The sequence below is a fragment of the Austrofundulus limnaeus genome, unplaced genomic scaffold (genome assembly GCF_001266775.1).
Source record: "Austrofundulus limnaeus strain Quisiro unplaced genomic scaffold, Austrofundulus_limnaeus-1.0 Scaffold44, whole genome shotgun sequence".
Classification (NCBI taxonomy): domain Eukaryota; kingdom Metazoa; phylum Chordata; class Actinopteri; order Cyprinodontiformes; family Rivulidae; genus Austrofundulus; species Austrofundulus limnaeus.
In genome coordinates, this window is record NW_013952446.1 from 671,644 (window position 1) to 683,875 (window position 12,232).

A 12,232-nucleotide genomic window follows, 5' to 3' on the forward strand; every position below is an offset into this window, starting at 1 on the left:
TTTTTTAATCAAAAACAGGAACACAGAGAAAAGGAGAGAGAGAGAGAGACACACACATTTTGCTATCTTTGTGAGGACTTCTCACACACACACACACACACACACACACACACACACAGCGCTCACAGCATCTCTGCCTCAGTCTGTGCCCATTTTTTACACCGGGCAAAAAATGAATTTAAACCAGCTGACGTTAACTCAAGCTTTAGAGCACAGTTTGAAATGCACACCAAAGAAAACCTGCATCACGGCTTTTATACTGCGGTCAGACCAAATGTGATCTGAGCAGCATCTGCCTGGTTCACATGTTTACATGGACGGCAGCTCTTTACTCGCTCTTATGAACAAAACAGCGAGAAAAGACCGAGAGCTTTTTAGTTTTAATCCAGCAGGGAGAACAATGCAGGTGTTCTTCTATGCCTCCTGTGAGCAGTTCCAGCATTTTTAAAAAGAAAAACAACGCGGACGCGCTAATTACAGTCCGGTGCGAAAGTGAAACTAAAAATATGGCGTTCCCGTTTGAAAGTGAAACTTAACACATAGCTGTTCTCTCCTCCTCATAGTCCAAGACAGAGGGCAGAAACAACTAAATTAGACAGTTAAAACACATTAAAAGTTAATAACTCACCCTTATTATTGTTAGTACTCTGTCTTACAACATTACCAGCCGTTCTCTCCCAGGGAGGGGGCGGCAACATGTGCTCGCGTGACCCAAAGAATGGATCGGCCGAACGCATAAACGTATCGACCAATACCGATACAAAAAAAAAGACGCAAATATCGGCCAAAGATGTCAGCCGGCCGATGTTTCAGTCGACCCCTACTTTAAATATTGGTAACTTTTACACTTTTTGAACTATAAATCTTTTATATAAATTTTACCCATAATAAACATTGAGATCTCTGAAATCTGCTTTATCAGAGCAAACATAGACCAAAGTGATCTGGTTGTATATACGAATGTTTCTTTTAGCTACTGTCTTGCTAATTTTAGCTTTTAGCTACAAATTTGTGGGTTTTACCTACAATTTTGCTATTTGTAGTTTTTAGCATTGCTATTATATTTAGCTTTTTGCTACATGTTTTGCTAATTTTAGCTTTTAGTTCTGCTTTTGTTATATTTATCTTTTGGCGACTGTTTCATCATATTTGGTTTTTAGCTAAGGGCTTTGCTAATTTAATCATTTTAGTTTTTAGCTATATCACTTATGGTAATTGGTTCTGATATTTTTAACTTTTGTTTGTTTTAACTTTAAAAAGGCAATTAACAATTAATTCTTCAACTAATTTCAGCTTTCCAAACATAACATTTCTTCAGCATCATTATCATCTTTGCACTTCTGCTTCAACACAATGAAGCAGCTCTTTTTTTTTCTTTTTTTTTTTTTTCCAAGCAATTTTGGAGCTTCAGGAATCCATATTAGACTGATGAGGACCCCATGTGTATAAGTCTCTGTGTCTCAGATGTGTGTTGATATTCAGGAGCAAACAGCTCTGATTAGTTAATGTGTTCCAGAAAGGAGTTGCAGACTAGAAAGAGACCCGAAAGAAATAAGTAATTTAACCTGGATCAAATTGGAAAGTTTTAGAAATGTGTTCCAATACATTTGAGACGATCTTTTTTCCACCCGCTGTAATTAATTTTACTGTTTATTTGTGGACTAGCTTTGGGATTGCTTTAAAGAGACCTAAAATAGCCTAATCACACATATATAAATATGGGCAAGCCTTTGCTTATTTGTTAAAGAATAAAAAGTAAATGATATAATACAACTACAATGCAGCAGAGAAAGGAAAAATAGCCCTGCAGCCAGAAGTTACAGTTACAGTACATTAGTGGTTCCATCAAATCATGTTGCTTAGACAAATATGTTTCCAATCCACAGAAATTAGAGCTTTATTAGCTGATATTTTTGGCCACTTGTGTTGATAATTTGCCTTTCTACAAAGTAGATGCATTTCATCATAAAGTAACCAAAGCCTTTATTTACTCCCATTTGCCTTGTTAAAGTTATTGCACATTGCTCTCGGCACAGACTCTAAACTTCCCCTTACTGCGTAAAAGTGAACGATCTCCAGCCCGTTTAGCAGACACACGCTTTCATTTATGCAAAAGGTTTTAGCGTGAAGCGCTAAATGACAACAAAGTCAAGTGGATTAAAATAATATAATTAAATCTTAGCATTATGGAAACATACGAGGTACATTTTGTGTCTATTTCTATAGGTAAAAGCTTCTTACCAAGTGACAGACAGCATTGTTGTTTTATCAAAAGTTTATGGCAGTTTCCATTCTTTTCTTTCCAGTTTGTGTATTTGAAATGCTTTAAATTGCTCCTTCTACAGTTTTCCAATATCCAGCTTTTAGTTGACCTCTGCTGTTAATCCTGCAAATTCAATGCACATTAAAGCAATAATAGTCATTAGCATTTCTAACTAATGATTAAAAGTACTTGTCTTTGTGTCAGTGAGTAACATTTATTAGTGCAACTTCAATGGTATTGTCAACCATTCTTTGACTTTACTACATGGAACACTAAGAAAAACAGTGTGTGTTAATTGGGAAAGCTCGATGGGAATGTTGAGAGTTTCTAAGGTTATTGCCTGCAGTTTCAAAGTAAACCAGATAGGTCCTGGTTTTGCATCTTAACGTAGAATTAAGGTAATTAAAAGCATTATGGCGACGATGGTGTGCCTGCAGACCGATGTTTGTCAGACGCAGGCACTCGTTTTTGTAGGTATTCAAACATCGGGTGCTTTAAATGAGGGGTCATTTGTCTCGAAAGGCTTATTGTAAAACATTGTTCCCTGCTTTATGGTTCCATTTCCTCCTTTCCATCAACTTGGACACTGTGTCATTTAGCCATCAAAACTGTTTGTATCAGGGGCACAGTCCTCCCACTGGGTGTGTAAATAAAGCTCCCTCTGTATCATTTTCTTGTATTACGATGGTGCAACCACCTCTGTATATGAGAAGGGACAACAAAGGAGTACTGTACCTTCTGTTTGCGAAATCTCAAACGCTCTCTGTTCTGCAGCTTCGAAGCTATGCTTTCAACTGTCCTTTTATTTATTGAAGCTGAAATTCCAGGAGTTTGTGCAAACATCAGATGAAATAAGTTTTTTGAGCTGCCTGCTCTTTTCTACCTAAAATGCACGTTTTGCTTTTCCTGCAGTTCCAGACGTTGCAGTGCCATCAGGCGACGCCGGTGTTGATTTGTGTGCAAAAGCCGCCCCTCCCAATCCTTGTGATGCACCGTCCTCTGCTCCCCCATCTGCTGCTGCCGCCCAGAGCCAGCCTCCCAAAGATGAGCCTAAAAAAAAGAAGCAAGAGAAAAAAGGCACGTGAAAGTCTAAAACTTTACCCAGCCTTGTTTACATGTTGATGGGTTTAGGTTTTACGATGGTGGATGTGGATTTTTTGGGATAATTTTTTTTTCAATCATACTATTTCCTCAGGAAAATATAACAATATTCCTTTAAAAGAAGGTGTGTCTTTCTTCAGCTAAGTACATGATGAACATCTAATTTTTGACTTTGCTGAAAATGTGAAAACACTCAGACAACACACTCACATCAAACTTTGATTCACCTCAAGAATCATCAGATATAAGATTTCAGAGGTTTTTTTTATTCATTCAGTGTGTTTATACATAAATATTGTAAGAGTAACCTCACCTGCCCTCTTTGTTTCTGATAGCTGGAGGTGAGAAAGCGGAGAAGAAGCAGGCGACGCCCAGCCAAGACGAAGCCAAGGTGGACGTGTCTCGCCTGGACTTGCGCGTCGGTCGTATCGTCTCAGCCGAGAAGCACCCAGACGCTGACAGCCTGTATGTAGAGCAGGTCGACGTGGGGGAGGCTGCTCCCAGGACGGTGGTCAGCGGGCTGGTCAAGCATATACCTCTGGAGCAGGTGTGCAGTTTTAAGTACTGATTATAAAAGAAAGACAGGAAGCATGCGCATTTCACACAACCATTTCATGGAATAATCAGATGATGCACATAAACTCCGCAGTCCATTTGCTTTTTCTTGATAGAGCAACAAAGATATTTTGACAGGAGATAGAAAACCTGAGCTGCTGATGTGTTTCTTTAATGTTACAAACAATGAAGTCTAATTGGATGTTCAGGTTTTCTGTTTTAGGTACACTCATCAATTTGTCAAGCAAACAGAAGTGAACAATGTGATGAGAGGCATCAATGGTTGCATGTCTTAACTGCTGAGTGTGAGTGAAGGACTTGCATTATTCCAAAAAACAAGTCGTGGACCTGATAATTTCAGAGCAGCTACCAAAAGTGCCCACAAATGAAAACCAAAAACCATCCTCACAGCCTTGGGCAAAATAACACGATTTTCGGATTTAAAGCATTTTCTCTATAAAACCAACATAGAGACCAAATCAGATCCTTTTTCCTAGTGGTTGCAGAATAAATGTCATGTAAAGATGTAATTTTCTACCTCTCAGTTTGTGTAGAAAATGCCTCTGGTTGTTTTTGGTGAGCCACAGAGGTGCCAGAATATTTTTTTTCTGTTTGCTCATTTTGATTTTTGAAACGAGAAACGGATAACTTAAGAAGTTGTTGGTTTTTTTTTCTCTGCAGGCAGAAAAGTATGGGCTTTTAAATGTAATTTAATTTTGTGTCCTTGATGCAGATGCAGAACCGCATGGCTGTGCTGCTGTGTAACCTTAAGCCTGCCAAGATGAGAGGAGTCGTGTCTCAGGCGATGGTCATGTGTGCCAGCTCGCCAGACAAGGTTGAAATCCTCGATCCTCCAAGCGGAGCGGTACCAGGAGACAGAGTTGCCGTCCAAGGCTTTCCAGGTATTTACTGGTCAATGGGCTGAAGAATAATTTTACTCAAACATCATTAAGAAGATTCTTGAAATACTTGATTTGACTCAGTTTTTTCTTATTTCACGAATCTTACCAAGTAAAATTTTCTTGCTCCATTGGCAGAAATTTTTGACTTAATTTGAGTCAAATTTTCAGGCTAACAAGACAAATAATCTTACACGTTCTGAAAACAAGATTATTATTCTTACACAATCAGTTCTTGTTTAGTAAATCAGTCTCAAAACAAGATCAAAGACTTTTTGGCTGATATAAGATTTAAAAACTTGGTAAGATGAACAGTTTTTGCAGTGTAACTGAGTTTTGAAAGGTGCTATACAAATAAATGTATTATTATTAAGAAGAATTATTTAGCACTGTGTGACTGTCTGAAATTGTTTTAAATGATTTTACCAAAAAATGTTAGTCTTCAAGTCCCTAAAATGCTCTTTAGAAAATGAAGGGTTTTATTGAAGATTTTTGCTGCCGGAAACAACATCAGCGGATTGAACGTACATTTATCTGAAGACCCCAGTCACAACAGGTTTCTTTACCCATCCCAAGGCTCTCATTGGACCACCCCTCAGATCTGTTTGCTGATGGCTAAATGGGCTGTGACTGCTTGGTTTACTGGGTAATCACGCTAAATGCTTGGACTCTCACCTAAAGTTTTTTTTAGTTTGTCGGGGAAATGAGTTTTCCTAATCGTCCGGGTAAAATCAGCTAATATAAATAAGTTTAAAAAAAGGAGCATGCCAACATTACTTCCTGTCTATTAAGACATGAACCAGACCGTACTGGTGAGGTAATTCAAACGGAAACACAAAAATAATTTTGTGGAACAAACGCTAGGTGTGTTTCAACTCCATTTATCCTAAACTTTAAAGCACAAAACTTATTTTCAGGAATCCTACATGTTTATTTTAATTGTAGCTTGTTAAAAAGTGACCTTTATCCACTGCTCAGTTTGTGTTTGGGCGGGTTTGTACTTAGGATGGATCAGCCTCTGTTTGAGGGTCTTGTTTGGTGGCATTGTGTCTGGAGGAAAATCCTTCTGAGTTTCTCAGATTCCCCAAACAATGTTTTTTTTTTCTTTTGTTCAGGGAGGTGTTTTCTTGACTTGACAAAAGCTCAGTTAGGATATCCACAGGTTTGGAGAGATTTTCTGATGTAATTTTTGTTTTTATTCCTTTCCTTCTGTCCTCTCATGAACACATTCAGCTCAGTGATGTAGAGTTCTAATGACAGAAAGTTTGTGTTTCAGTGGTGGTGAGAGCCAAACAGAAGGTACTGATCTGTGTGAGTTGGTTTCCTGTAAACCTCAATGTTTAGACTTCCATCTCTTTCCATGTGCACCAAGCAGTCAAAAAAAAAAAAGGCTGTTTGTGTTTTTAGCATCCTCATTGGTGAACTTGATGATGTCAACAGTGTTGATGTTTTTGAAAGCTTCTTAGCTTGGTTTTGACCCAAGTATCTTCCACATATTTGAACCAGAGACTCTTGGTTGAAGGAGTTCAGGACTCTCTTTTGTTCTTTTCTGTTTTTCTTACGTGTAGAGATTGGCCACAGTTGGGGACACAAGGGATCCCATGACACAAACCCTGCTTCTGTCTGTAAAAACTGTCAATGCACTTGAAATAAGTAGTGGAAAGATCTGGTCCGGGGTGAAATTGGTTCTGTTGTTAAGATCATTATCTTTTTGGAGTTGTTTTCTAACACTTTTCACTGCTTCAGATGTGAGTGCAAAAGTGAAAAGTGACATAAAAACAAATACAAGAGTTTCTTCTGGAGCCAGCTTCAAATGTTGAACTTTTTCAAAATCCATGAAACTCTATGTGAAATGTTGTTTTTACAGTTTTAGCAAGATGTTTTGCAATATGTGTCTAAGTTTATGGTGCTGACAATGGGTCTGAGTTCTGTTTCTTCATTGTGTATTTTTGGGAAGTCCGTATAAACATGAAGTGGCTTCCCCTAGATTTAATCACTGGTATGGTAACATGATTATTCAGTTATTTGGTGCTACTGTATAGCTTTTTTTCCTTTGATACTTCCTTTTAAACATAAGGTATTTTAAAAAGTATTACATGTGCATTTGTCCAGTCTTATCATACTGTTAAAACTAGGCACAAGTAAAAAATATCTATTTATATCTAATGCATTTTTCTCCCATTAAAGGTGTAGTTTCACAGCCAATCCACTGCTGATGCGAGAACATAGCTACAATTACATTTTATAATATAGGGGCACATTTAGCCAGCATTTCAGCCATAAAGGCACTTAATGCTAAAGATTTAAAATGTACACAGCCAGTCTAAACCTTTTTTGGTATTTCTAATTTAAGCTGATTTTCGCAGGCTGTTTAGAACAAATAAAAGTCACCGCCAGCCAGAACAAGCTATGAGTTTTCACAAATGCTACGCAGCATCAAAACCATAATCATCATCAAACGAGAGCCACGCCTAATTGTTTTCCCGGGATGCACTTTGTGATTCAGAGAAGTTCTGTTTTGATGTTTTAAGAACGCCTGTTTGTTCTTAGCTGTAACTCAAAATTTTATGTTCAAATAGAACATGACAGAAAGTCGAATTGTTCACGATTCATATGGAGGACATAAAATTTATATTTGATCCAATAAATCATGAAACTAATTGAGGGTCACTGGCTCGCAGTTTGTTTTGGCTTCGTGTTCTTGCACACATATTGTCTTTATAACTCGTCTGGGGAAAATCACGATTTTGCTGAAGCTGTGTTTTTAGTGGGTTATACAAGGAAATGTCACAAAGTCTGACACGTGGATCCACGCACACAGACTTTCTGATGTTGACTTTATGATTGCAGGTGAGCCCGACAAGGAGTTGAACCCCAAAAAGAAGGTGTGGGAGCAGGTGCAGCCCGACCTGCGCACGGATGACCAGTGTGTTGCAACGTACAAGGGTGCTGCCTTTGAAGTCGCTGGCAAGGGAGTGTGCAAAGCTCAAACCATGAGCAACAGTGGAATCAAATGAAATACCAGAGCTGCTTGAAACAGCTCTGTGTTTACTCAACAGTCCGGTGATGACCACAGATGGTGTTGAGCAGTGGGATAGTGATAAATGAGAGCAAATTCTTTTAAGATGTTCAATAAAGGATTTTGATTAGCTTCACTTTGTTTTGTTTTCAGTAAGCGTGCTCCAAGAATCTGTCCAGCAACTGTCACCTCAAAACTAGATCCAGCCGCGGTCCATAAAGAGTAATCAAGATGGTCCCTGAGTCTGTCTCCTTTCCTGAGACACATTACCTTGATTTGTGTTGTGATTTTGAGGTTGTAGCTTTAAAAGGACGTGCTGAAGTGGACTCCAGCAGCCTGACAAAAACATGCAAGGTTTTGGGCTATTTAGGTGGCTCTTTGCTTCCACTTTCTTTGCACACAGTAATTATTGCAAGCTTTTACAATAGTATTTTTTTTCTTTCAGGCTTCTGAAAAAAAATGCATCCTTCTCTGAAAATAGAGTTCTGCACCAAAAGTACCTATTTGAAATGATCCATTAACTTAAAACAAACACATCACAGAATCTGAGTCTGAATACTTAAGTATAATGGAAAAATCCCAAATTTGTCTTTCTCCTGGACTGTTTTTCAAACAAACATTAAAACTCAACATAAAGTAAGCTATTCTAATATACTGTATTTTTGAAAGTTAAAACAGTTTACATCATTTGGAATGAAAAAAAAACCTATTATTTTTGCAATAGTTGGTTTAAGGTATTTAATTATGCTAAAAGTTTTCAAACAGGGAAGGTAAATATAAAATAATAAATTAATGTGTAACTTTCAAAATACATATATGTTGTTTCAAATTCTAAAATTTCTTGTAATATTTAGTCGTATGTTGCTACTTGTCTGTGAGTGTCTTGGGATCCGTGGATCCATTACATCGTTCTCATCCTCTCACTGTTTGTGTTGCGGTCATTTCCAGCAGCAAACAGCTAAAACCACTAAGAAACTATTGTTACTCAGACACCTTGGCAGTTGCTGTTCTGACCACAGGAGGGCACAACCCCACCATTAAATTGAACATCCCATCAAGACTAAGAATTAGCTCCACGCACTCCATGAAGGAGTTAGATTATTATTTTGCTTGGTTGACATTTAAGTTGGTGTATAAAGCATCAGGAGGAGAGTCCTGCTCACGCAATATCAGTCACTGTCACAGCAATAAGAGGATGCGGAGAAGAAGGAAGTATTATATGACTATAATTATCCATCTGAACAAAATGCTTTGTTTATACTTATCTGATCTATTTGTGAGACTGATCCATATTGGGTTGGTCTGCCTTGCCACCCATTACTTATCGATGAGCTAAGTGATGAAAGGCTGTACTGGAAACAAATCTCAGTTTCAAATACTCTATCAGAACAAAGTAAATGAGGATGTGGTTAACCTCACTAATTACTGGACCTGTTGCCAAAAAAAAAAAAAAAAGAAACAGAAAAGGCTGCTGAGACATGTTTTGAGTTGAAACCTTCGCTCTTTTCTCTCATTTATCTCAGGAGATGACTCAGAAACAAGAAGTCAAAGGGTTGGATTTGTCAGCCCTGACCTTGGATGCTTAAAACACTGTTTTATTTCAAGACATTTGTGATAAAAAAACAAACATTAAAGCAACAGTTTGGAGCTTCTGACGTGGGATTTTGTTGTGAACAATTAATAACTAACCTCAGTTTGGAGAAATAACAGACAAGCTAACAACTAGTACGAGCAAACCAAAGTGGAGTCTTAAAAGTTGGAAATTTCACTGCAGTTTATGTAAACACTTTTAGGGACAAAACACACAGAAGGCATATGAAGTCAAAAATTACACATTCATTTTCTATGATGAACCCCACATCCATCCGATTGAGACTATCTTATACACTTAATTTGTTAGACTTAAATCAAGTCATATCAATTGTTCTCCCATTTTCCTCACATTCTGACATCAAACCTGCAAAATGTTGCTTTTGTATTTTGAGATGATGTTTGCATATTCTTGCCAAGACCGGTACATCAGAGACGTCTATGTGGAACAGCCCAAAATGAACTCTGAGTCCATCAGCCCATTCAAAGTTGTCCAACAGTGACTAAACTGAAAAAAATAACTTATAAGATTTACTCGAAAAAAAAATCCTCGTAACAATTTGCACTAATGTTTGTGAAGTACATTTAATTGCTACAAATTCAAGTAATATTTACTCATCATTATCTAGTAAAAGTTATTAAGAATATAGTTAAATATTTGTGAATAAATCAGGTAAATTTTTACTTAATTTTCTCAATTAAATCTTGTAACATACACTTGATCAAATTAAGTAAAATTTACCTGATTTATTCACAAATATTTAACTATATTCTTAATAACTTTTACTAGATAATGATGAGTAAATACAACATGAATTTGTAGCATTTAAATTTACTTAACAAACATTAGTGCAAATTGTTACGAGGATTTTTTTTTAGTAAATCTTACAAGTTCTTTATAACAGTGCACATGTGTCAAGCATATTGTAGCATGACACCTCACAGCTACAGAGAGAGGTGTAGCTCTTGTTGTAGTTCAAGACTTCACCACCAGGTGGCAGTTTTGAAAAACCTTTATTATTGGATTCTTCTTCATGAACAATACAAAATAAAACTCACAGGTCTTATTAATGACTAGGCCTACCACTCTCACTTATGGTTACTTCTGCTGAACGGTTTAACACAAGTTAACAAATAATGAACACACAAATTAGAGTATATTATATTATATTAAGAGTAAATTAGAGTAACACAACAGACTAATTGCTGAAAGAACAATGTTAACCAATTCCCTAAAAGGATTTAACAACAACAAACATGAATCCTACCCACAATCCTCCACTGCAGTCACATGACAAACAGCCAAACACTGCAGAATGCTACAATATGCATTTCCTGTTCCCTGACAACTAAATATCACCTACATTATGCCATCAAACTGTTGCACACCAACAAATGTATTCAAGCAAAAGAAACCAGACTTTTGTTTTATTTCTACCATGTCTTGTCCTCTCCTTGAAAAGTGAAGGAAGGCAATGAGGAGCAGCAGCCTTTGTGTGTGCATGCACCCTCAGTTTTATCCCAGAAGAGTAGAAGTTACTTGTGCTGTCCAGAAAAAGCACTTAAATATTACTGGTAAAATAATATTAACATTTACTTTTTTTTTGAACAGTAATATTGATATATTATATAATATAACGTGTATTGTTTATTTAGTAAATTCTATTAGTTTAGATATTTTAATATTTTTTGTAAAATTTAAAAGAATAATTAAATAAATGTTAATACACCCAAATGTTTGTTTTTTCAGTGTACATGAAATATGACCTGAACTCCATTTTCTTATAGCACTTTAGTTACTTCCAAGATGGTGCTGCTGAAAAACTCACAACACAGAACATCCTCCATCTGCTGTGGCCCCATCTAAGAAAAACCATTCTCTGTAATGTAGACTGTTGGGTCATTGAAGGTGTCATTTTATATATTGTAATAGTTTTCGTAAGCCATAGCAGGCCAGGGCACATCACAGCTGGGACAGTATCTATAATCTTTGCATCTTGGTAGCGCATCATGGTCAATGTTTTCTCTTTATGTTACAGCATCCAGCAATATTTCTCAACGCTGTTCTATTTTCAAGCATCTGTGCGGTGACACAGCTGCACCTCTTTTGCTAATCAACACATCTGCTCCTCGTCATCCATCCATGAAAAACAGGCAACATGCCACCCTTTAACATAATGCAGTGAATTATGGTTTTTCCCTATTTGTTTGCATGACATTATGAATCTAGTGTCTTTTTTTTTTGTCAAACAATGTGTTTGGATTTGTTTGTGGAACACTGTTTTTTTTCTGATGAACTGGAGTTCAGCCTAGTTTACAGTCAGTTTCTGCTTGCATGTGGTTATTCAGTGATTCAGCACCAGGATGTCAAAATCCTGTCTCAGCATCCCCCCTCACTTCTGTCCATTAATGAGGGGTTTTCCCCCAAAAGCTGTGGACAAATAAATCGAATCATCAGGAGTAAACAACAGGAACATTGTATCTAATGTGGCATCTGCAGCAAGGATTGTGGGCACCAGCAATGCTTGTTTTTGTGTTTAAACTGAAAGCAGATGCTTCACTGAGCGCACCACATGTTATCGGCTAATATCACAATATCACTTGTTCACATTTGGTAATTGTCTGCTTTTGCTTGTCCTCTGCTGTCATGTGAGCTGTCCTTGAGCTACACCACTGACGGAGCTCAAGCAGGAAAACGGATATTTTCTGAATAATGCATTACAAGGCAACGCTATCTAAACAAGAGCTTCTTGTCCAGCTTTCACTCTGCAAATCTAATTATTGCTTTCACATACTTGATAGGTG

The 12,232-nt window shown here is 37.3% G+C and overlaps 1 protein-coding gene across 1 annotated transcript in view; it reads left to right on the forward strand.

The window, feature by feature from the left end:
- aimp1a (aminoacyl tRNA synthetase complex interacting multifunctional protein 1a) overlaps nt 1-7,973 on the forward strand; it is a gene marked incomplete in the record, with an annotated part of 11,177 nt that extends 3,204 nt beyond the window's left edge. Inside the window, 4 exon segments of the mRNA XM_014007747.1 lie at nt 3,176-3,340; nt 3,700-3,911; nt 4,653-4,821; nt 7,669-7,973. Of these exon segments, the coding sequence (XP_013863201.1) occupies nt 3,176-3,340; nt 3,700-3,911; nt 4,653-4,821; nt 7,669-7,835 (713 nt within the window).
- Nucleotides 7,974-12,232: the final 4,259 nt, after the last annotated feature.